This window comes from Mauremys mutica, chromosome 1, assembly GCF_020497125.1.
Source record: "Mauremys mutica isolate MM-2020 ecotype Southern chromosome 1, ASM2049712v1, whole genome shotgun sequence".
Taxonomy (NCBI): Eukaryota; Metazoa; Chordata; order Testudines; family Geoemydidae; genus Mauremys; species Mauremys mutica.
In genome coordinates, this window is record NC_059072.1 from 318,983,992 (window position 1) to 319,009,813 (window position 25,822).

General features: G+C 42.0%; 1 protein-coding gene across 1 annotated transcript in view; it reads left to right on the forward strand.

The window, feature by feature from the left end:
- FLT1 (fms related receptor tyrosine kinase 1) overlaps positions 1 to 25,822 on the forward strand; it is a 152,947-nt gene that overhangs the window by 11,885 nt on the left and 115,240 nt on the right. Inside the window, exons 2-4 of the mRNA XM_045016817.1 lie at positions 10,307 to 10,403; positions 10,703 to 10,926; positions 22,014 to 22,138. Coding sequence (XP_044872752.1) covers positions 10,307 to 10,403; positions 10,703 to 10,926; positions 22,014 to 22,138 — 446 coding nt within the window. The remainder of the gene's footprint in view (positions 1 to 10,306; positions 10,404 to 10,702; positions 10,927 to 22,013; positions 22,139 to 25,822) is intronic.

A 25,822-nucleotide genomic window follows, 5' to 3' on the forward strand; every position in this document is an offset into this window, starting at 1 on the left:
TGTAACAGTACGCCAACAGGAATTCTGTAATAAAAACTTATGAGCACAAAGGTGTCTTTTAAAAAATATATTAGAACAGAGCAAGTCATGTATACAGAAGAATAGATTGGCCAATGGCCATATAATGAGCCAGTTAGTGTAAGTTAGTTTATGACCATTGTTTTCAAATAGAGGCCCGCTGAATGGCTCCACACTTTTGGTTATTTTGGCTACATTGTGCAATTGTTACACTGGTAAACACACATGTGAGTGTTTCCATTCCCCTCAGTGGGCTGACTGATATGAGGCAGTACTCATACACCTAAGTAAGAAATGCACAATCTAGCCCACATTTTAAATGACGACTCTTTAAATTATTCAGGCTAAGAAGAATTGTGAATAGTGGGAATTAGAGAGGTGAGAGACCGTAGGGGACCTTTTCCATTACCAATGCTGGATTGTCCTGTACAATATAAAAATGTCAGATGATTGAATATAAATTTGTTTAAATTGGGAGGAAATTATATTTGACAATAGAAAGCACTAAGGGCAAGATATGTTTAATGAGTTTTAAAATGTATGCAAATCTGGCATTCAGTAAAACAATTAGGCTATGATGGATAACTTTACTGATGGCACTTTAATCAGAGGTCAGAAGCTCTGTGTACATTGCAGCTGGCAAAGATAAGCTGATCATTCTCATTAACCTCTTCATTGTGTAGATAAAAAAAGCTTAGCTAATACATTCAGGCTAACTGGTGTGGTGAAGGGATGTCAGTAAAAAATTATAACATTTAAGAAGACAGAAGATTTGTTCATTTCATCCCATGTGTTCAGTTACCCATGTGTGTAAATGTTTGCAGAAGTGGGGCATATATGTACTCTGTAGATCAGACACTATCAGTAACATTTACATATACACATTTATTTTATCTGGGGTATACAATAATGTGAAACAAGCCTATGTATAAGTCCACAAAATAGTCAGTAAATAGAAACTCTGAGTGCAAAAAGGGTGCTGTAGTTCCATCATATGTTAGAACATACTTCAAACACTTTTATTCTTTAGCTCCTTTGCATGAGAGCTCTACCTTGTATACCAAATACTGCCCAAGCTGTGTTCTGTCCCTTTTCAAACAGTTCTTTGAGCCTGTCTTTAGGCAGCTTGGGTAACTTTTGTGACCTAAAATAGTGTTTGTGCCAATTGGTTCAGTAATCCGATTGGCTGACTGAAATGTGTCCTACAAACTTTTTAAAAAAAATGAATATGGGGGAGGGGAGAGTCATTCTGTTGTCACATGAAAAGAAGTTACACCCCAACGTAGGTCACTGTAAGGGTAGGTTGCTGATGGTCGCTTAGTGACAGGCATAATGATTAATGAACATGTCCTGTTAAGCCATGACCTTTCCAAAAAGCCAGTGTCAAGTAAAATGCCTGAAGAAGGTACACAGAAGGCGTGATCCCCTTGTAAATATTGACAGTCGGAATTTCTGTGCTATTCTCCTTTTCGTTGTCTTTTCTGGTAAGCTTGTCAAACCCTACTGCATTTGTTCTTTGAATCATTTTTGTATCATTTAAAAAAAATGTAGGAAAGCTAATGACCCATGCAGAGATGGAATGTAAAGAAAAGCTATTTCTCTTCAGACCTGTACCACTTAAGTGGTAACACTCCATTATTGTGTGTGTGGACTTTTTAATACAAACAGGATTCTGTATTTCGGGCCTTTGTTGCTGGAAATCTAAAATATTAAACGTGTCAAGCCTTATACATTGGGTCTGTTAGGGCAAATATTAAGTTAGCTGCCTAAGAGTTAATGTGGTTAATTACTGGAGTTAAATATTTAAAGTGCACTTGAAGGCAATGGTAAGAATCCAGTTTACTTCAATGGGAGCAGAGTTACGCCAACACTAGAGCAGTTTTTAAATTCCGCCCACAGTGATTACAAAACACAGCTGTATCTTTTAGATATGGTTAATGTATGTAGTAGGACAAAACCTGGATACATATCAAATGTATCTGGGATTTGTTTTGATCACAGGTTGGGGTGCTTAGAGAATTTCCTGCATTGAGATCAGTAACTATGGAGGCAGGTCTCCTGGATTATTATGAAGCATGCATTTCCAGGGTTTCCTATTTTATAAGAGTTCTGAATGGTGTTTCTTGAGATTCTGCACAGGGACATTTTTGCTTCTGATACCATAGATTAACAGAGAAAAAAATGCAACATTTGTAACATTTTTGAAAACAAACCAAAACCAGAACACTCCAATGAATGACTAGCTGGTTGACCCTGCGATTAGCGTTCTGGACCCCCCGGTAGATGACCTGAGTTCAGTGATGGCTATTAGGCTATACCCACTCCATGCGCTAGAATCCCCAGAAAACCTTTTAGGCTATGTCTACACTGCACTTTCGTTGTTAGAACTTTTGTTGCTCAGGGGTGTGGGTGAAAAAAAACCCCCACCTCCCTGAACGACAAGTTTTACCAACGAAAAACACTGGCGTGGATAGCGCTTTGTTGGTGGGAGTCACTCCCCCACTAACAAAGCTACCACTCCTTGTTGGGGGTGGTTTTATTTTGTCGTCTGGAGAGCTCTCTCCAGGGCCACCCAGAGGATTCAGGGGGCCTGGGACAAGGCAATTTCAGGGGCCCCTTCCATAAAAAAATTGCAATACTATAGAATACTATATTCTCATGGGGGGCCCTGTGGGGCCCAGGGCAAATTGCCCCACTTGGCCCCCCCGGGCGGCCCTGGGAAAAATAAACATTTAAAAACCTTCCACATCTCGGCACAAACCCAGTTTTGAGAAAACTTTTTTAAGTCACCTTTACAAGGTATCACTGGTTCTCAGCATCAGCTAGTGCTAAAAGGCACTAAAGCTCATTAAAAGGGTTGGACAAATATTTTCCGTTAAAACTTTTTCTGGCTCGAAAATTAGGGGTTTTTAAAAAGCAGAACAAATCACGGACAATGTCTGCTTTCCTTCAAAATTTGTTGTGGTTTTTTTAAATTGAAAAGCTGAAATTAGTCTGCCAAAACCTGAACATGGTTTGGGGTTTCAGAAGTGTGTGGCCAAATATTTGCTGCTTGCTGTGTTTGATTGTTTAAAGAAACAATAAAAAAATTCTGCTTAAAAAAAATCCAAAACTTCTGAACCACCTCAGCTTGTGACCAAACGCCTGAGCCCATCCAGTCAGACATTTTTCCAGGTTTCTGATACTCTGCTGGCTTCCTTGACTCATATCTGTCTCCATAACTTTGGGATCATTTAGGTTAGAACACATAACATAAGAATGGCCATACTGAGTCAGACCAAAGGTCCATCCAGCCCAGTATCCTGTCTACTGACAGTGGCCAATGCCAGGTGCCCCAGAGGGAGTGAACCTAACAGGTAATGATCAAGAGATTTCTCCTGCCATCCATCTCCACCTTCTGACAAACAGAGGCTAGGGACACCATTCCTTACCTATCCTGATTAATAGCCTCCATGAATGTATCTGTTTCCTAGAGACTGGCTCCATGGGGTCCCTCACAAACTGGAGATGGTTACTGTGGTTTTGTCTTTAGTATAGCTTATGTACATACTCCACGAACTGAGCATTTGAGCTTGTTCCAGAATCTGGGATGAGCCTATGTTGTGAAAACTGAAATGCTCAAAATAGCACATGCATGTGAATGGACACAGGGTGCTAAAATTTAATTAACCCAGGGGGGTCTCAAACTGGGGGTCAGGAGCCCTCAGGGGGTCACGAGGTTATTACTGGGGGTTGTGAGCTGTCAGCCTCACACTGTGCTTTGCCTCCAGCATTTATAATAGTGTTAAATATATAAAAAGTGTTTTTAATTTATAAGGGGGGGTCACACTCAGAGGTTTGCTATGTGAAAGGGGTCACCAATACAAAAAAGTTTGAGAACCACTGAATTAACCCCTCTGGAGCCTCAGGGAATGCAGGGGAGGGGGGGGTCTCCCTTGGTAGGGTTGGGAAGGAGGTAGGTGGTGTAGGATATTGCTCTTCTCATGTGATCCCTCCCCCATGGCTCTCTTGGCTCTATCACTGCTAATCTAAAGTGGCTAATTTTAAATGAAGTTACCCTCTCCTGACATGAATCTCCTTATGGCACTGAAATTAAATGTAGACTATAATTTGGCATTTGAGAAGTGAAAGGGATGGTAGCCCTAAGGGAAAATATAACAGCTTGGCTCTTTGTGTTAAATAGCTGTCTGCAAGCCTCAAACTGCTGAATGAGCTTTAGGGTAGGGAAGGCTGTGCCTCCCCAAACAGCCTGGCCCTGCCCCCATCCGACCCCCACCCACTTCCTGCCCCCCAACTGTCCCCCTCAGAAGCCCCATCCCATCCTGCTCCTTGTCCCCTGACCACCCCCCTAGACCATCCCAACCACCACCCCGGGACTCCACCCCCCACGAATCCCCCCTGCTCCCTGTCCCCTGACTGCCCTGACCCCTATCCACCCCCTGCCGAGTCCTGACACCCCCAGAATGCCCACAATCCAACCCCCTGTTTCCCATCCCCTGACTGCCCCCCCAACCTCTGCCCCCTCCCTGTCCCCTGACTGCCCCTTATCCAACCCCCAGCCCCCTTACCATGCCACTTACCCCTGCCTCTCCCCTCTCCCAGAGCCTCTGCGTGCCGCATCCAGGACCGGCCCTGGACAGTGCTGCAGTAGCGTGGCTCCAGCGGGATCTGAGCTTGCAGCCCCACCCCCTTACCATGTGGCTCTGAGCAGGAGGAGCTCAGACCCTGCCCAAGCCACGCTGCTTTAGCTCTGTCCAGGGTCGCTCCTGGATGCGGCATGCTGAGGCACCGGGGGATGGGGGAAGGCGGGGCCGGGGGGAGCCTCCGACATTCTCATGGGGGCCCCTGTGGGGCCCGGGGAAAATTGCCCCACTTGCCCCTTCCCTGGGCGGCCCTGGCTCTTTCCCAGAGATAAAGAGTGGCTATATTGTGTGCCTTACAGTGGCAAGGCCTTAGCAACATGACTGTGCCACTGTAAACTGTGCGGTGTAGACAGCCTCAGATTGTGTCCTGTGGAGGAAAGGCTGTGTCTTCTTTTTGTTTGTACGGTGTCAATGCCAACAAGACTCTAGTGCAATTGGGCCCTGATCCTGACTGATCTATGGCAGCTATTGTATTTAATAATAATAATAATTTGTTCTTAAAGGTCAAGCTGGTGGTACATATTGTCATGGGCACCCAGCTTTTCCAATCACTGGTCTGACTTTTGCCCTTATGTACAAAGCCAGTTCAATAAAAATATATATAATAATTTTCCTTACTGCCTGAATCTTAGAATCCTCATGAATAGAGGAATGCACATAATCAAATACATGGTCATTGGAATATTCAAATTGTTTAGCTTGAGAGCATTGACAAAAGTTAAGCTTAAGTGTCTGAACTTCTCTGCTCAACAGCTGCCTGACCACTACAGGTTAGTTGCAGCCCTTCTTGGATTTTTATTACAGAGCAAATTTAATCAGATTCTCAGTATTTACATCTAGCATTAATGATTCAGAATTGAAAAATCAATTAGACCTTAAGTGTCTACAAGAGTTCATGCGGTGTTGCTGGGAATCCCTCATGTCAATAATTCTCAGTGAACTTCAGCTCATGTTTTTAGGGGGTTTGTTCTAGAGTCCATTGTAATCAGTGGAATGATTCCCATTGGTTTCAATGGGCTTTGACTAAGTGTTCTGCCTCAGGGCCAAATCCCGGTGTCATTACTCAGCTATGTGCTTTTCCGTCTCACAGGTTTTACAGTGTGCTGAAGAAGTGCTTTAGAAATACAGCAGAAATACACAGGGAATATTTTAAAGAGATTTCTTTCGAACAGGCTACTTGCCATTTTCCAGTGTGTTGGTAAATACAAATGGTTAAATATAGTGTAACAGTGTCAGCACCCACCTTTCACAGGCACCCCCTTTTCTCTCTGGCCAATAAAACTGCAATCACATTATTTTCTTGGGGGGGGCACCCATCTCTTGTGAATGGCCCCCTTTCCCTCAGTTAGATGTGAGCCTGCTTTTGGTTTTAGTTCTTATATTGGGGTGGCACCCACCTCTCACGAGCACCTGCCTGGCAGTTGGATCTCTTGGCAGGTCTTCAGTGACTCAGGCCTTCGGCCAAGTCAGACACAGTGTGTCTGTGAGATAAAAGCAACACAAACCCCTTTTGGGGTACAAGTCCAACAGAGGCCTCTCTCAGTGCCCTCTGTAATGTCTCTCTGTTTGTCCCTGCTCCAGAACAGAGCAATGCCCCAGGGCTCCTTCCCTGGAGGCAGTGTCTTCACCCTCTCAGGCCCTTTCTGGCCCCAGCTCTTCAGCAGGGCCACTATGGTTCAGTTCCCCTTCTGGATTGCCTCAAAGTCCAGGTCACTTTCCCAGTGGCTGGTGGGGCCCAGCCCAAGGACCCTATAGATAGCAGCCATTCACCATGGCCCTTTAAATAAACTGCAATGCTGCTATAATTCCCTGGGCCACTTCCCCATGGCTCCCGCACATTCTTCACTCCTACCTCAAGGCCAAGGCCTTGTCCTTGTGGCATCCTAGCAGCCAGCCTGGAGCACACCTAGTTCTAGCAAGGAACTAAACTCACTCTGGCCCTGCAAGCTCTTCTTATATTGACCTGCTGAGTCCTGATTGGCTGCTTCCCTAACAGCCACTCCAGCCAGTTTTGAGGACCTCTCTACTACCCTTTTCTGGGGCAGGGTGTGGGAGGACCACAAGGCATCCAGCAGGGGGCTCAGGGCCTAGCCCACCCTGTCACAGCTAGATTGTGTTTTTAAGGCACAGCCCTCAGAGATTCAGCATAGACAAGAACATCAGTATAATGCTTAGTTGCAGTAGGAAAAGAGGCAATATATAAATTGCTTGTGGCCAGACTTTTAAGGATGCTATGGAAATAAAAAGTAGGAAATGCTATGCATTTTAAACCTCTCACTTTAGAATGTGCTGAATGCAGGTTAAACCACCTTTTTGCTAAGACCTTACATGTTGCAACTGCAGAATACTGTACAGTGCAGCAGAGAGATGGGACTCAGTTGTAATAAATGTAAAGGGAATTCTTCTGTGAGGCTGCTGAGCACAGAAAGATTTTGTGGTTCTCTCTGGCTTTCTAGTTCCCAGATTGACCAATCACTCTCTTGTGTCCCACACATGGTCCCCCTCAAGTTCTAGCCTGGACTGAGCAACCATAAAAGGGATTGATGACTTCACCACAGCGTAAGTATTTAATATGTCATGTCAAATACAAGTTGAATTCACTCTTCAGCCTATAATGATTGTTTAGACTTTTGTAAATACTAGGTTTTTTATTTCCCAGAATGGGTTGTGCAGGCATTTGATGTTTGATGCATACCAATGTTATCATGGGCTAGAATTTATTTTTTATGACAATTCTGCTGATGAGGAGAACACATTAAAAACTGATGTATCACTTGTTACCAGACTGATTTGTCAAAACTGATTTGTCAGACTGTGCTGATTTGTCAAAACTGTCTATTTAAAACAATAGTCTTCAGACAAAAGCGACAAAGAGTCCTGTGGCACCTTATAGACTCACAGACGTATTGGAGCATAAGCTTTTGTGAGTGAATACCCACTTGGTCAGTTGTCTTCAGACAAACTCTTTGATTTGGAGGGAAAGAAGTGACATTGGTTTTTAAAAGTCAGCTTTCTTATGAAAGACTGATTTCCACATTTTAGCTCACCATTGTTCAAACAAATTGCAGAGATCCAGTATAGATTTTTAAAAAAATGTATCTTTGCAGGAAACTGCCATTTAATATCTTTGTAGGCAGCCAGCCAACCTCAGGTGGTGCTGTATTTTATTAATTTAACTTTATATAATTTTGCACACTGTGATAGTTTATGAGATACATATAGAAGTGATTCTATGGATGCATAAAATTGTCAGCATTTTTACCTCATACCTTGGTCACAAGTACTTCATGGTCTACTGCACGGCTCAAACTCTGGACCTTCTGTGTCTGCACCTGGAGTCAAAGGAGAACCTCTGTTAACTGTAGTAGGGTTTGTATTCTCTGCTGGCCAACCACCAGACATACAAATGGCAGCAAATGAGCAGGTCTGACATTCCATCTGGTAGAGAGGGCAGTAGTGCACATACATACAGACATACTAATCAGCACATTACATCTTGTTTGCCAGAGGAGCCCAAGGGACATAGTGCCCATGCAAAATGATTGCAATTCACTGCATCTGGGGCTGTGAAGGAAAGCAACAAGGAAATACCAGCTTGTACAGAACACAGTGGCTCACATCTCCAGCAGGAAAGGCTGCTGAGAACACTTCACTTCAGTGCTGGGCGCCCACAGCTGGCTCCCAGTTCACTTCCATTGCCAATTAAAAGATTTTATCTTGCTTATTGAGACTCTCAGTGGCTCACAGCCCAGCTACATTATTGCTCCATTCACAGCCTACCAAGTCATCTGCCCTCCTCTGGGACAACACAGCTCAGCCTACCAAGTCATCTGCCCTTCTTTGGGACAACACAGCTAACTGTGCCCAGGGTGAAGACCTCCAAAGTAGGAGATAGATTGTCTTTGGTGGCAGACCCTCAGCTAAGCAAAGAGCTACCAAAAGAGATGACTGAGCTTGAGCCTGTCCATATTCAGAACATGATACAAGACATGTGTCTTCACGCAAAAGCCTTCCAGAAATAACAGACAAGAAATTCACGTGCACACACCACCTAATAAGTAAATGCTGCTGAACCTGGGAGAGGCACAGAGTCCACCATGGAAATGGATCTCTGTGCTATTTGGTGCCTAGATACAACTGTGATAGGCCCCCTCAAATTACCTAAAATAGACAGATTAAACTCTTACTCCCCCATATTTTAGTGCATAATGGACAATATAATTGTATATATAATGCTGTCCCCTTCATATATTGGCTATAAACTACTTTCCTTTTCTCTTCAAATAGAACTACCCTTGGATCCTTTCAGGTTTACAGATACTCTTTTACTGCAATACAAAATCCTCATCACTTTCATTTTCCAGACTTTTGGTACTGTCTAAATTTAGGTTAAGACAGTTGACATTTGCTTGTTGTGCTGCTAGCTTCTGGAATGCTTTGCAATTGATGTGAGTGGGGATCAGGATCAGTGCATTGATGTTTTTTTCCCCCACAGGAATTCTGTTACTTGTTTTTAAAGGACTATATTTTAGGTTGCTTGACATAAAAGATTCCATGTAAATATTATAATGATGGGCAAAGACAAACCAAGTGGCCTTACAAGGCTTCTTTAGAGTAGAGGTGCTTGCAGCATAGGGGATGTTAGACCAGGGGTTCTCAAACTGGGGGTTGGGACCCTAGGGGGTCACGAGGTTATTACAAGGGGGGTCGTGGGCTGTCAGCCTCCACCCCAAATCCCGCTTTGCCTCCAGCATTTACAATGGTGTTAAATATATAAAAAAGTGTTTTTAATTTATAAGTGGGGTCGCACTCAGAGGCTTGCTATGTGAAAAGGGGTCACCAGTACAGAAGTTTGAGAACCATGGTGTTAGACAGAGGGGCTATGCCTTTAAATGAAAAGGGGTAAATCCTGCCATCCTTACTCAGTCTTTTCAAAGCTCCCATTGACTTTGCAGAGCGTTTTATACAAGAGTTCAGCATAACTGAGGGCCAGCTTGTGTCTCCTTAGGGATGTACACATGCATCTCAGCCTCCTCTGTGGAAAGGGGAGCCAGACACCTCATGGCTTCATCCTCTTCCTCTTTCTCTGGCCTGCACAGAGAGCTCTCCATGAACCCAGGCATGCACCTGGGGCTTGCATTGTCCTGCTGCTGGCCCTGTGGAGTTCCTCGTGGAAAGATGGCACAGTCAGATGTCTTTGGGGCAGTGACTAGCAGTGACTGTAGGAGTCCTGCTAGTGCTGTTCCATTGATGATAGATAGCCAGGGAGTGATCAGTATGAGGCTTATGAGGGCAGTGAGCTGCCATATGGATGATACTAGACTACTACTGATCCACAGGGCACAGAGCCTATTGCATGTGGGAAAATCATGTCCCCCTGAATGAAACAATTCTGGAGCAAACTCAGTGTGGGGAACCTTGCAGAGGTTTCCTCTCTATTCCTTCCCCGCTTTGTGTGCTAATTCCATAGGAGAGGTTCTTGGGCCTTGAGTAAGGACTTCCTTGGCCCAGAGGAAGGTGTGTGGGGAAAAAAACCCCAACAGCTACGCTGCAACATTGCAGTGATGATAACACTGTGAATGTGAGCAGATTGAATACAGGAAGGCTATTTACCATTGTTAATGCTTCTCTTATTGTTTTTCTAGGATCTAGTTCAGGGTCAAAATTAAAAGGTCCTGAACTGAATATAAAAGGTGCACAGCACGTCATTCAAGCAGGCCAGACCTTAAATCTCACATGCAGGTAACCAGCTGACTTGGCTTGGATAATTTTCCTGGGTATTAATCCACAGGACTCTTTTTTTTTAAAATGAAATGGGGGGAAAAACAGGGGTTTTTTTGGGGGGGGGGAGGGATAATGGGGACCTAACTTCAACGGCAATTGTTTAATAGCTCTCTGTTGTTTCCGTTGCTGTTTTTGGAGAACAAGATTAAAGAGAACCCCAGAAATAGCCTGATATAATAAAACAGAAAGCTTGGGAACTGGAGCTATATAATTGTAGCCCAACATCATTGTTTTTATTTCCTTATCTGTGTTTGCAGGGGGGAAATGGTTCATTCATGGTCTCTGCCTGAAGCTCCAAGTAAAGAGAGCAAAAGGCTGAAAGTAATTAAATATGCCTGTGGAAGGAATGGCAAACAGTTCTGTAGTAGCCTGACCTTGAGCAGAGCTCAAGCGAATGACACTGGATACTATAGCTGCAAATATGCATCATCAAGTGCTGTAAAAAAGAAGACAGAATCTACGGTCTATATATTTATTAACGGTAAGATTCCAATTTTTTAAAATGCTCCTTTGGTACTTTCAATTCAACAGTGTTAAAGTGGCCAAAAGTGCTGTAAGTCAACTGTCGTTAAATATCTAAATGATGCATGTGAATGACATCTTCGGCTTTGCAAAATGGTCATGCAAATTTACCAGCCCATGTACAAAATCAGCTTGCCCACCATTTACTGTGAGGCTGGATGATAATGCAAAAAACTAGTGCCAACGTTTTATTTGCTAGTGAAAAAGAAAGGAAGAAAAAAAACACAAATCCAAGTACCCGGTACACATCACACTGGGCAAGTAAAATTTTGCAAGGTTGATTTATCTGAAATGAAATGGACCGGATGTGCATCTGTGAAATGATTATGGCATCACAGAACCATCTCAGGGTATCAAATGGTAATTCAAAAATATCTCTGCCTTGATACTCCTTATAGATGTTAATTGCCATTAAAAGACCATAGGCTGCTATCTGTCCAAAGGATGCCTTGTTGCAGATGGAAAGATCCACCTTCCAGCTTACCAGGGGAATTTTCTCATTCTGTAGAAAATTAATGTTTAAGTGTTTGTCACTTTCAAACCATTCAGTACCATTCTATTTTATATCATTCTGAATATCAGCTCTTTTGTGTTCAACAACCAAAGATTGTGTAATATATGGGAAATGCCTGCATTAGGCAGTTAAATTATAATACAGTTGAACCCTGTTATGTCGCCGTTCAGCGAATCGACATAACGGATGAGAAACTCATAAGACAAAGAGGGAGTTTGGCGGTTCCACTTGTAAAACGTCGACTTAATAGGATTGGCAAGTTAACCGAGGTCGAGATAAATGGGTTCGACTGTAATAAGAATGGCTTGCTGGCCTTGTTCTCTGCAGGGATATTAATCAAGCACAGAATTCGCTAAAAATAAAATAAAGTTATAATACAGGTTTTGCATTTGCTTTTGAATTTTACTCTTCCTTGAGCTTTAATTCCTCGAATTTACAGGAAAAAAAGTGACTAGATTAATGTCAGGCATCAGATTCATAGATTTTAAAAATCTGTAATAGATAGAATCCAAAATGGAAACTTTTCTGAATTATGTGTCTGCCTCCCCTGTTGAAGTGGATGCTGGATTGGATCATTCTTGGTTTTGGTCTTGCAAAACAAAGAACATGATTGAGGCTGTGTAAAAGTGGAACCAATCAGACCTGTTGTTTTTGTCTGACAGAAAACAAGAGACCTGTCCATTTTGGTCTATATCTTGCCTCACCTAGAATTGCTCAATAATTTATAGTCATTTCTGCTTTTTCTACCTCTGAACAACACTATGAAAGTCAGGGCTGGCTCCATGCACCAGCGCAGCAAGCAGGTGCTTGGGGCGGCCAACTGAGAGGGGTGGCACGTCCGGGTCTTCGGCGGCAATTTGGTGGCGGGTCCCTCAGTCCCTTTCAGAGGGAAGGACTTGCTGCTGAATTGCCGCCGAAGAATGAAGTGGCAGTGGTTAGAGCTGCCTAAGTGCCGCCAATCGTGGCTGGGTTTTTTTTTTTTTTTGCCGCTTGGGGGCAAAAACGCTGGAGCTGGCCCTGATTAAAGTACATACCTATGTTTAACCATTTATCTATGTGACTTTCAGTAGCATAACTCTGGGCAGCCAGCTATGAATGTATCCCTAAAAGTGTAAAGAAGGTAGGAGGTTACTAATTTATTGACTGACATCTTCTGCTGCTCATGAAAATATGCAGCTTTCTAGAATAGTAGTTCTTAACCTTTTTCCTATTGCGAACCCCCTTGAACCTTCCACTCCATCTAGCTGAGATACTCTCCCATTTAGCGATATGAGAAGAGCAAAGGTAGTTGTGACCACCTGACATCCTGACTCCAGGTTGAGAACCCATGTGCTAGGTCTACATTGCTACACATAGGAGACTCCTACATGTTGGTCTCTTTCTCTCATTCTCTTTCCTGCACGAGGTGTTAACACTACTTGTTAATCACTGAATTAAGTTGAGACACCATCAGTCTTTCTCCCTCTTGAGTGATTTATGTGTTGTGTGTTGTTTTCTTGTATTTGAAAGAGAATCTATATCAGATGCACAAGAATCAGGGTGGGCTTCCTAGTGGATGCAGATGGCTGGAGAAAAACATCAGGTCCTGAGAGACAGAGTGGTCTCTTCAGGCAGGAAAAAAACCCTTTAATATGCCAGGTTAAATTTTCAAAAGTGCCTAAGTGACTTAGGAGCCTAAGGCCTGTCGACTTTCAATGAGATTTAGACTCCCAAGTGCCTAAGTCTCTTTTGAAAATGGGACTTAGATTCTTAGAAAATTTTACCCTTCACCTTGCTTCCCAGGAAACTTGTAAAAGGTTGTTCAAGAGGCAGTCCTCTCCCAGGCTGAGATATCTCTGGCTTCCAAGGTTTTAGAATCTGACATTGCTTTCATTGGTGTGTCAGTTCCTTAACAACCAGATGTTGAGAATCTCAATATAAACTACAATGGATACATGTGCCAGCCTTGGGATAATGGAATAAGTTGCAGTGTAACTGCTTGATCTGTGCCTGATGAATGTATTCCTCTGAACTTTTGTAAGGTGGGAGAAAAGTTATTGAGCCTACATAGATTTTACAGCTTCAGGAAGAAAAGTTGAGCAAGCCATGGGAGATGCATTTTTGTGAATACACGAAAAAAGGACAGTTGCTATATCTAGCTAGGTGCAAATGCTACCCAGTTTGTGTTTGTAAATTTGTTCCTAGGTGGCTCCTGTAGCTTTGAGTCTAGGAATTACAATTCCCAGGATGCACTGGGGCGGGAGATGGGGGAGAGGGAAGGAAAGGAAGAATGTGAGATCTGTGAAAGGGGAATGAAGCTTACCTTTGCTGTTATCAAGCTTCCTGAGTCTTCCTGAAAGGGTGAAGGTACAAAACAAATTGACGACGAGCATAAAAGAACCACAGAAAAACAGAAATCGAACTTATCCAAGTGCCTCATGATTCCTGCTGCTGCAATCTGCTGTTTCTCCTGTGGAATCAGTATGACGTTATCATTTATAAGGGAAAGCGCATGCAATGAAAGTGCCTCTTAACTTAAATCAGTGCTTTTTGGAAACCAGCGTGGAACGCATTTATTGAGCTCAATTTGGAAACAAATAAATAAACTTCCTTTGAAGGTTTAAATTTTTTTTTAACTAATTTCTGGGTGTTTGGGAAACAAACTGTTATAAAATCTGGATCACTATTAGTTATGTATTGTTTCCCGTCACAGGACATATGTATCAGTCAATTCCCCATATTAGCACCATGTGGATCACTAAGGTGCCTTTTCCCCATGTTTTAACTCTCTGCACAGGAGAGTAAATAGTTGCTATTTACAAACACAGAAACTGAATCATGAAAGTTAATATTGTTTGTACAGGAAGTTCTCGCTTATTGTTTAGAAAATGTTACTCATTTCCGTAATTAGAGTGACTTGGAATATGAACTGGATAGAAAAGAATAGACATATTAAGCCTTTCAGTTCAGTAATACAAATATCCTATTGCAGAGGAAAAGGTTATATACACAGAAAGGAAGATATAAGGCCCTTTTCCCCTGTGGGGTAATGAAAATTCTTGCTGAAGAAGATGAGATGAAAATCTCATATGCCCCAACACTCAGCATGGTACTTTCAAGATCCTAGGTTTCCATTCTCATCCTGCCAGGCCACATGAAATTCTTTCAGAAGCCAGTCAATATATAAACCCACTTTTTCCACTGGAGTGGCCAATATTGAGTTGCTGTGGGGGGTGAGTGCACAGTCTATGCAGTAGTTACTCTGGCACCAGACAACCAGGAACTGATGCGTCAGGCAAAAGAAACAAATATTCTTGAGAGCGCTGGCTTTGTTGCAGTTCACTAAGAAAACTGGGATCCGTATAGTGCATGAGCCCATAGAAACCCTATGAGCTGAGGAGGGAGAAGGGGGACATTGGAATTTGAAGCTCAGGAAGGCTTTCTGCAAGTTCCTTATGATCGCAGGGCCATATCCTGTTCTGTATTCTCAATCTGCTTACCAGTCTGGCGTGGGTCATTTCACTGAACACCTCCTTTAATGGGACACTCGCGTTACTCACAGGAGTGAGGTGGGCAGGGTTTTCCACTTGCAAATAGATCATATTAATGGGATGAAGATGTTTAAGAAACATACCAAGTTAGCAGCATGCCAGCTCTTTTGACTGACTGGTTTCCCCAAGGCAGAATTGCCCAGTGACTGTCACTTTCAGACCTGCCTTTCTGGGTGCAGGCACACTGTCCTTTCCACCTGCCTGTTGGTCAGATTCTTTTTCAGCTGCTGGCGTGGGGCCCATTTTCTTTTTGCGCAAAAACATGCACTTCGCTCAGCCTTCCATGACTGCTGCCACCTGCTCTCAGGACAGAGCTGGGGAATACAAATAACTGTGGTTACTTCGATATTTTAATCCTAGAGCTTTGCAGGAATTCAAACAAATGCTGCTTCCAGGTTGCCATATTGCCATTGCCTCTGGCCAATTCAGATGTAGGCAGTAGCAACATTTTCATATTAGCAAACTTGAGATTTTTTCCCCAGAAGGAAATCATCTCTATCTTTATAGAGGAAATTTAGCCAGTTTCACAGCCAAATGGTCTTTCTTTCTTTACAGCAAAGTAGGTTACGTTTTCAGCCATGGCAACTGCCTTTTTCATTCTCACCAAATCTGTCACTGAATTTGAGGGGAGCCTGCTAACTGTCTTGCAGCTTGGTCAGCAATAAGAATTGTTTTGTGTCATCCTAATCCGATTATCAGTCTCCAATTTGTCATTCTTCAAGGTCTTTCCTAGCATTGTCAGTGTTCATGTATGCTAATTTATCTCCTTGGCACTATTCCACGGATGGTGAAATATTCAATGATATTCCTGCTTTGTGCCCCTCTTACAATATTCTGGGTACCGGATCTTGAAGATGAAGCAACTAAACAAGATTTTACTTCAATACAGTTTAAAGTAGCCACATTCATAGATCACCAATGACTACAGTTTCAAACATGTCCTCTAATTTTGGTTGTTTCAATTTTTGGGGTGCCCAAGATTAGATGACTAAGTGTTTCAAGAGGCGCAATCAAAAATGAAGACCCCCAGAATTAGTGGACACTGAAAAAATTAAGCCTTTGGACTTTCAAAGTGCTTGTTTTTTGGGAGCACATTTTGAAACCCTAGAGTTACACCCTGCAAGCCCTTGGTGCACAGAATTCCCTTTGACATCACTGGGAGTTCCAGTTGTTGGCAGCTGGCTGAATCAGGTTTTTGAGTTGGAATGGATTTAAATGTGACTTTAATTGATTCACTTTTCATAACCCTGCATGATATTACATCTCAGAAGAGGCAGACTGTCTAATAACAGCTCTCCAAAAACTTTGGTTTCAAGTTCAAAAATCCCAGTGTCAGGAGAATTTAGCTGGTAAAGGTATGACTTTAAAAAAACTAAAAAACAAACAAAAAACCCCAAATCTCTGAACATTGATCAAAGATGTCGATTATTTTCTTCCTGTATATTTTTAAAAAAATGAGTAATAACCTGGCCATGGAACAACTTGCCCCAATGTTCCCAGTGTGGGAGGCTCTGCACCTCCCTTATCCAGTTCATGATCCATCTCTGCGATTTGGCACAGCTCTATCATATGAATTGTACTTTTTGGCTAACAGATTGTCAAAGTCAATAATGTAATAGCACATTTGTTATGAAAAGGAAACTAGTTTAAACTATATTACAGCTGTATGCAGTATGTGGACACATTTTCAGTGCATAAGAAAGTTCCTCCTACAAAATAGAGCCCCCTAGAACACATTGACATAAATCACTTGTTTCCATTCCTGTGGAGGGAGGCTTCACTTTGTGTACTGTGAGTAGTTCCATTGGATTTACTGGGACTACCCACAATGTGTAAAGATAAGCATGTGCCCGTTCCTGACTGTGCTTTGATGTATTGTTGAAGCGTGCTAGGAAACCTTTAGTGTGCACCAGCAGGGTCGACACTGACCAATTAATGTGCAACATGTCAATGCACTTTAGAAATCATACCCCAGTAGGGCACACTGCCCCACCATGTCGATAAGCCCGTTGTGTTTGAAGATAAGTGCTTTAGTCTTGAGATGTTCAACTCCTCTGTACTTTGGATTTTGCTTGCCAAGTTATTCTTGTCCTGGGTTTATTTCTAAGGCCTGGTCTATACTGGGGGGTGGGGGAGGATCGATCTAAGATATGCAACTTCAGCTATGAGAATAGCATAGCTGAAGTCAACGTATCTTAGATCGACTTAGATTGACTTACTTCGTGTCCTCGCGGTGCAGGATCGACGGCTGCTGCTCCACTGTTGACTCCGCTTCCGCCTCTTGCCCAGGTGGAGTTCCGGAGTCGACGGGGAGTGTGTTTGGGGATCAATCACTACCTGCCGGCAGGTAGTGTAGACATACCATAAGTGTATTCATTTATGTCTCAGTGTCACTCTTTCTTCAATGTCCAGCAGTCATTTTCACTGAGGGGGGAGGGAAGACATTATTTTTGGGGCTAGGAAAGGAAAAGAAGACTGAAGGGCTTCTAGAAGTAATTTTGTCCACTTAAGGCCAGATTCTGTGCACAGTTCATTCCCACTGTGCTAAATTCTCCTTTCAGTTTCACTGATGCAACCCAATTGACTTCCATGAAGTTGTACTGGTATAACTGAAGTCAAGGGTTGCATTAATGTAAATGAAAGGCGAATTTGGCCCATTGATTTACGTGAGTATATCTGAGGACAGAATTTGGTCCTTAAAAATGTCTTTATGAACGGGAGAAAGGTATTCTCTGTAAGTAGGGAAACCATTTCTTTTGAGCCTGAGATACTACGATGATAAGCATGATATAAACAGGTATCCTGGACCCATTAAGTAGAATGGCAAAACTCCCTTAGCCTATAGTAACACCAGGGTTTCACCCATAGAGTTTGCTTCTGACATTTTTATCTCTGTGGTTTTTGACTTTCATAGACTCCTAGATTCCAAGGCCAAAGGGACCTAGTGATCTAGTCTGACCTCCTGTTTAACGCAGGCCATTGAACTTTTTCAAAATAATTCCTAGAGCATATTGTATGGAAAAACATGTAATCTTGATTTAAAAATTGTCAGTGATGGAGAATCCATCATGACCCTGGGTAAATTGTTCCAATGGGTGATTACCCTCGCTGTTAAAAATTCACACCTTATTTCCAGTCTGAATTTGTCTATCTTCAACTTCTAGCCATTGGAACATGTTCTACCTTTCTCTGCTAGATTGAAGATCCCATTATTAAATATTTGTTCCCCATGTAGACTGTAATCAAGTCATCCCTTAACCTTCTCTTTGTTAAACTGAATAGATTAGGCTCTTTGAGTCTATCACTGTAAGCCATGTTTTCTAATCCTTTAATCATTTTTGTGGCTCTTCTCTGAACCCTCTCCAACTTATCAACACCCTTCTTGAATTTTGTGCACCAGAACTGGACACAATATTCCAGCAGTGATCACACCAGTGCCAACGATAGAGTTAAAATAACCGCTCTATTCCTATTCGAGGTTCCCGGTTATGTATTCCAGGATCACATTAGCTCCTTTAGCCACAACATTGCATTGGGAACTCTTGTTCAGTTGATTGTCCACTATGACCTCCAAATCTTTTTCACAGGCAGAGACTTGTGTAGTTGAAGTTAAGGAACCTGAGGGCACAGAGTATGGAAAGGAGGAGCATCCGTTTTTCTGACTGTGCCATTTCAATATGTGCTAATCCAATTGTTTGTGCAAGATATTTGCCATAATATTTGCCTGAATTAAGGCTCTTATGTTTTAATCTGTTTTATGACCAGTTAAATAAAATAGCTGCTATATATGTTCACAGAAAATACAGCAAATGACCTTCATGAGTTATATGATTCTGTGACTTCTTTTTGTGGCCTCATATTGATTGTGAGTGGGAAATATTGCAGGTAACCTGGTTAAACACAGTACAAAACCACTAACTGCAGACGCAATTATTGTTTTAAAATATAATATTCAGTAAGAAGCGACCTCCAACTTATGCAAATATTCAGGATTTTTTTTCCTCCTCAGTTGCAGCCAGTTGTTTAGCAAAAAATAAACATGCTCCTCCCAATGAAATACTAAAAGCCAAAGGAGCTTAATACATCGTGCTATTGTGGTCTTCAACATTGCTGAAAACACTCTTTTTTGAAGATAAACCATTCTGTTCAAAGTCAGAATTAGACCCCCATGGCCTGATTCACCACAGTGTTACTCTGCTCTTACCCCTAGAGTTAGTTGCGCCAGCATAAAAATAGAGCCGTGATCAGGCCCAAAGGGTGGAGAAGCTTCATCATTGGAGATGGCCCAGAAGAATAGGAGAGGGAAGTCAGATTTAGACTTTAAAGGGCCTAATTCATGATTGTGTTACATCACCTCAGGAAGGAAAGATTAATCTCTGGCAATCAGATGGAAAACATGGCAGGAGCTGCTAGCAATAGGTAGGCTGGAGGCGGGGGGAGAAAAGACTAAGATGGGATCAGGAGGGTTGATTAACTGGGAAAGACAGGTTCTAGCTCATTGGAGTATTCTGACTGTGTTACTCCAGCACCAGCTGCTAGTCCTGAAGTAATGACTATATCCCCTTATGTTCATTAAGAAAGAAGGAGAATAAAATCAAAGGGGCTCAGGAAAAGCCTCCAAAGTAATTATGAAAACAAAATGCTGCTAGGAAACACGCTGCATATTCCTTTTAATCAAAAGCAGGAAGACGTTTGGAGGGCTTTGGGCCATATACTGCCCTCAGTCCATGGCGGAACTCCCTAGTGATGTCAATGGGAATTCTGCACGCGAATCGAGCTATAGCTATGGCTGGCTCTTTATGGTTAAATGCTCTAATGTGTAATTGTAATTTCAGATTTACGGGGGAAAGTCACCTTCAAATGTAATACTTGCATTCAGAGGCGTCAAGGACACTTTTTTAGCTTTGTTTGACAGCACTTGACTGTCTCCTCCAAGTGTGAATGGCAGCAGGCACGTTTCCATTAAGGGAAAAAAAGAGTTCTTCACATTTTGTGCTGGTTTCCTGTCACCACCTCTAGACAGGCAGGGAGTCCTATGAGGTTAGGGCAGTACAGCTCCCACTAGAGCAATGTTGGCATCAGTTAGTGGTGACACTTTGTCTGGAGACAGTACCGGTAGTCTTCAGGGCAGCTCTTCCTCACACTTGTAATGATCTGGAGATTATGATACAGGAAACTACTCTGCAAAGTTTGCTGGTTTTGGAAAGTAGCTCTTAATTTTGTGACAAGGATGAATGAGACTTAGGGGAGTAATAAGTCTGTTTCACTGGTGATGTTAAAGGTCTAGTGACCTCTTCCATAACTGCAGTCCCTGCAAAACAAAAATGTTTCTTTTACAATGGTACAAGCAGGCGCAGTCTTGGTCTTTCCTTGAATCATATTGCAAAGGAAATGTTAGACTAGCAGGTCTTTGAATATTTTTATTGTATACACAGTCTCTACTATGCATGAGCTCCTTTTGCGATCACAACAGATCTGACTGTGATCCAGGCTTTCAATTTCAAATGATTTTCTTCATGCAACAATTTGATCTCATCTATCAAATCTCCTTAAACTCTTTGGGCAAAACTGTGCTCTCACTTGCACAGGGGTACATCTAAGGTACTTCTGAATTTAGCCCATTGTAAGTAAGTGCAGAATTGCTTCCCCTCCTGCCCTGTGCCTAAGATGTACTTTAATTTGCATAGTCTAATAAGAAATGAGGATCTTAAAGGATTTTATTACTATGTGAAGTGATGCACATACTCTTGAGTGAAGGAGAAGCAAAAGCAATGTATTTAAAAGAGTAGCTGCTTCAGTGAACTCACAGGAATGTGCAGAGATTCATGACTGGGATAATTTGATAGTGATACTCTATTTCAACATTCACAAATTGGCCAAATCTTGGAAGGAAGAATACTATTGCTATGGACTGGATTCTGACTGAGTGACAACAGCAGAATTTGTCTGAAAATGCACCAGAACTAAAGTAAAACCGATCCCCCAGATCTGACCATCTGAAAACAGGATTTAGATCCAGAGTTTGTGGCTCTTGTCCATCTTGGTTAAACAACACAAACAATAAAACATTTGCAAAAGCAACAGTAATCCCTATTTCCAATGTGGGCAATTTGTGCCAATGCTTTTTGTCAAAAGTGTTGCTTAAGGAGATAGCAAATTATACTGCCAAGTCTTAGTTGTTGAGTTAAATGAAATAAATGTTTCCCTGACATTTTCAGTCACCTTGTCACTTACAAAAGAGACACAAATATATTGTGCTGGTAGGAAGGAAAGCAATTATTAACAGTTACTTGTCCATATTCTAAGAGCTACTTGAATATCTGACTTAATGACCATGTTTAGGATCCCAGCCCTAGTCTTACTGAAGCCAATGTGAGTTTTGCTATTGACTTCCAGGGGAACAGGAACAGGCCCTTGGTGGGGTGTTTCTTGATAGGTGAATTCCAGCTCAGTCCCATGTAATTACTTCTTCCTAAGACAATAAAATAGAAATGAACACAAACACTATGAAATATGGTATTTTATTTATGTCCGAGCCATATGTGAGATGCAATAACTAGAAAAAAATCTGTTTACTTTTCATCACCTATATTGTATTATATATATATATAATATTAAAGATGATGCAAAAATGTAAAGAAATGCTATGTGTTGATTATTAATTATTAGTGATCTTTCATACGCTGCAAAAATATTTTACTAGCCCTAAACAATGAAAGTAAATGGAACAGCTATTTTGGAAACTTGACACTGATAGTTAGGGAGAATTGGCTGATCCTTTGTGGTAGTTATCTGTCAATAATGAAAGAACCATTTTTAAAGAGGTATGGGGCCTGTGGTGAGAATTTTCTCTAGGCCCTTCAGTTTTACCACAATAAATGAGTAGGCTCTGTTTAGTTGTGGTGGTAATCTGTTAGTATAGTTTGGTTAAGTTAGCCGCACATTTTCTATGCTGTTGTAATGTTTCAGACAGTGACCTTTTCGTTTTATCCCTCTCTGTAGATACAGGCAGTCCGTTTGTAGAGCTGCACAGCAACATACCTAAAATTATACACATGACTGATGGAGGAGAGATGATCATTCCATGCAGAGTCACGGCACCAGACATTGCTGTTACTTTAAAAAAGGTACCTTATCCATGTTTATTTCTGAAAGTGTTCCTGCAGGTATAAATGTGCCGCATTATTTTTTTGCAACTATTTTAATGACTGGAGTGTTTGAGCAATTACTTGTTCCCCTGTGTTAAATGTTAACTATATATTCTGGGGGCACCCATGATTTAGGGGATAGTCTCCTCTTGAAGCCTGGTCCAACCACTGAAATCAGTAAAGATACTCCCATTGACCCAGTGATGGCTCAAGTGCTTGATGAATAGAAATGTACACACATGGCTCCCAAGGAAGCTAGTAGAATTACATACACGAAGTAAATCCCCAGGCATCAAGATGAGAACAGTACTTCTTTGCTAATGTTATGCTTGTTTAGTTTAAATAGAGACGACGGCTCATAGAACAGGAGAGCTGTGCAAGTCAAGGATGAGATGCTTTATCTGTGTCTGGAGAGAGCTCCATATGTGAAGGGATAGATGAACAGTATTGTTGCAGGAAAGAGAAGGTCAACTCTTTGTGTAAAACAGCAGGAAATAGTGAGACAGGACTCAAGAAAACTGATGAACTGTTCAAATAAGACACACGGGGCCAGATTTTCAGCTGGTGAGAATCAACATAGATCCATTGATTTCAGTGCTTCATTGTCTAGGCTGACTTACACCAGCTGAGATGTGGCCCTTGTGTTTTAACTTAAGTTAGAGGTTCTCAAACTGCAGTGGTCCATGGAGCACTTGCTCATGGTCTGTAGAGACCTGGCTGGTGACATGACACTAACTTTCCTCCTTGTTTCCAACTGCTAAATCACTTTAAAGGAAGCTAAAAATGCAGAGAAAATAAACAACTTGAATCTAAAAGTGATCTCAATAGATTAAAGCACTTTTTATTCTGGAGCACAATCCCTTGGCGAGGTGTGGAGCAGGGTTGGCTTGTGCAGAATATTTGATGGCTGTAGAAGCAAAGAATAAATGGGGCCAGGACTGAAGTGTGTGTGCTGTAGAATGAGAATATATTTTTTAGATTTCGGAAGTTGTGGGGTTAAAAATGTTTCCTTGTGTCTTAAACCTCAGTGTATTTAATTCCTAGCTGGGAAAACTCCTGTTTCACTAAGCATTCCGCCTACAAGGATCTTCTTTAAAATGAGTTTCTCCTCTCCCTCCTCTTCCGATGGATGAGATTTATACCCACCACTCTTCCTTCACTGCCATGCAGTATCCACTGCCCTTGTAGCTGAAGTTTGTGGTGTAGGATCATGAGGCTCTCTATAGCATCAAAGTCAGATGTAACATGGTTTATACGGGAGGAGGAGCCTGGCCTTAACTAAGGGAATTGGTTACGTATACTTTTTGCATTCCAGGAAAAAGAAATGTGCCTCCCTAGTTCGTATCAGAATTTCCTGGAATATGTAAGCTACAGGTGCTTAGATCCTGTACTTGGTTATTTGTCATGCTGTGAAACCAGTGGATGTAGGTTCCAGCAATTTTTTTTGCTTACGTAACAATTACGAGAGGCCTGAGATTTATTTCACAACTGCTGTCATAGTACTTATGGCTAGCTGGCAAAGCAGTCATTCTGTTTTCCACTTAGCAATGACGTGAAAAGCCAGGATTCCTGTCCTGGAACTTATGTAACTGGAAGAACAGCATAGAGCCATTAGGTCTGTAGCCTGTGTTAACAGGAATTCAGAAAATAGGTTCTCAGTCACGTTTCACACTTCCTAGGGAAATGATTCCTCCCTTTTGAGTGGACTCAATCCTGAAGTCACGTGGAGACACTGCCATTCACATTTTGTTTCTCTTAGTATTGTTACCTTTTCGTTTCAATGGTGCAATGTGGGGAAATTTTATTATTCATCTGTAGTGCTATGGATGATGTTAGCCAGTGAAATGCAATGTGGGGAAATTTTATTATTCATCTCTAGTGCTATGGATGATGTTAACCAGTGAAATACTGTAATTACCTATTGTACAAATGTAATTGCAGCTTTACATGAGCGTTGAGATGCGTAGCTGCTATAACTTCAAGTTAAGTGTGTGGGCCAATGTTTGTGTATTGCACAAGATGGCAATCAATATACACAACACAGAAAGAGCCATAAAAATCTTGCAGCCAGGGATTAAGACAGTCTAGGGGATTGGAAAAGGAAGATGGAACCTTTCATTTCTGGGTCATGACTTCAAATCTAGCCTAGGTCTATAGCAACTGGAAATCTTTTTCTCATTGTTCGACGACCTGTAGAATTAGTTAATGGTTTTGGTCTAATTCTTAGTAGACAGATTGTCACATTGCCGAAACCACCATTGACACTGCTGATGGTAACCTTTGTCCAAAGGTCAAATGGGCACCATAGCAGCAACAGTATCACCAGGGTAACATGCCTCAGCCCCACCTTGAAGGAACCATTTCCTGGAGCAGTTGTTTTGTCTACTTATCTGGTCCGCCTGGCTGAGAATGCCAACAGTGTTAGCGCACAGGGGCAGCCTTGTTTGAAAAACAAAACGAAAAAAGGGGCAGAAGATTAGGGAATTATTTACCACAAGAACAGGAGGTTTATAGGCCCTTCCTTCCCCAAATCAGATTCCTCCTTCTCACATGAAGAAAGATGTAGATATTTCAAAATCTATTACACATTTCAGTATGCTTTCATTGGCATTTTTAATACAATATATCTTACAAAACATACAGGAAACATATCTCTATTACATTCATAGGCTTTCACTATTGTATTGTGGTAGGGCCATAAGACCTCCGGCAGGATCAGGGCTCATTGTGCTAGGTGCTGTACACATAGGAAGACAGTCCCTGACAGTCTAATTGGAAACAAGAAGAGAAGAGGGTGACTAGGGCAACTTAGCAGCTATGGTGATGTGGGTGATATAAGTACCTAGATGTATAATAATGATAATATCCCATGTTTACTTAGGCTATGCTGACCAATATTGTCTCACTGTTTTCTTGTACTCCCTCATGTGTTGACTCCATCTCTTTAGATGGTAAGTTCTTTGGGGGCAGGGACTGTCTTTTTGTTCTGTGTTTGTACAGCACCTAATACAGTGAGGTTCTGGTCCATGACTAGGGCTTCTAGGTGCCATGGAAATATAAAATAAAATAAAATAATAATAACAACAACTGATTATCCTGCACTACAAAAGTTGTTTTTCTCCTGCTGATAATAGTCCACCTTAATTGATTTGTCTTGTTAGAGTTGGTACAGCATCCCCCATCTTTTCATGTTCTCTGTACATATATATAGATATCTTCCTACTGTATTTTCCATCCATGCATCTGATGAAGTGGGCAGTAGCACACGAAAGCTTATGCCCAAATAAATGTGTTAGTCTCTAAGGTGCCACAAGTACTCCTGTTCTTCTAACAACAAGTGATTCTGGATCATTCCAACTTTTTAAAAAATCAGTCACTAGTGGTTTGCTGCTGGCCCCCTGGCAGAAGTGGAGTGATTTGAAGGAGGAGAGGGTAGTGGCTTGGTCACAGTGGCTCTGAGCATCAGGGCAGTGTGGAGAAGCTGGTGGGGAAAGTGGGCAAGCAGGTCACAGAAGGTAGTGGCATTGGTGGAATGGAGTGAGCGCTGAGGGTGGCTCAGTAAGATACAAGAGCAAATAAGTAGGGATGGGGAGAGTTGTGAAAGGCCTTAAAGGTGAGGACCTGGCCTGTTTTGGTTCTTTCCAGTGGAAGAAAACCTCAGCT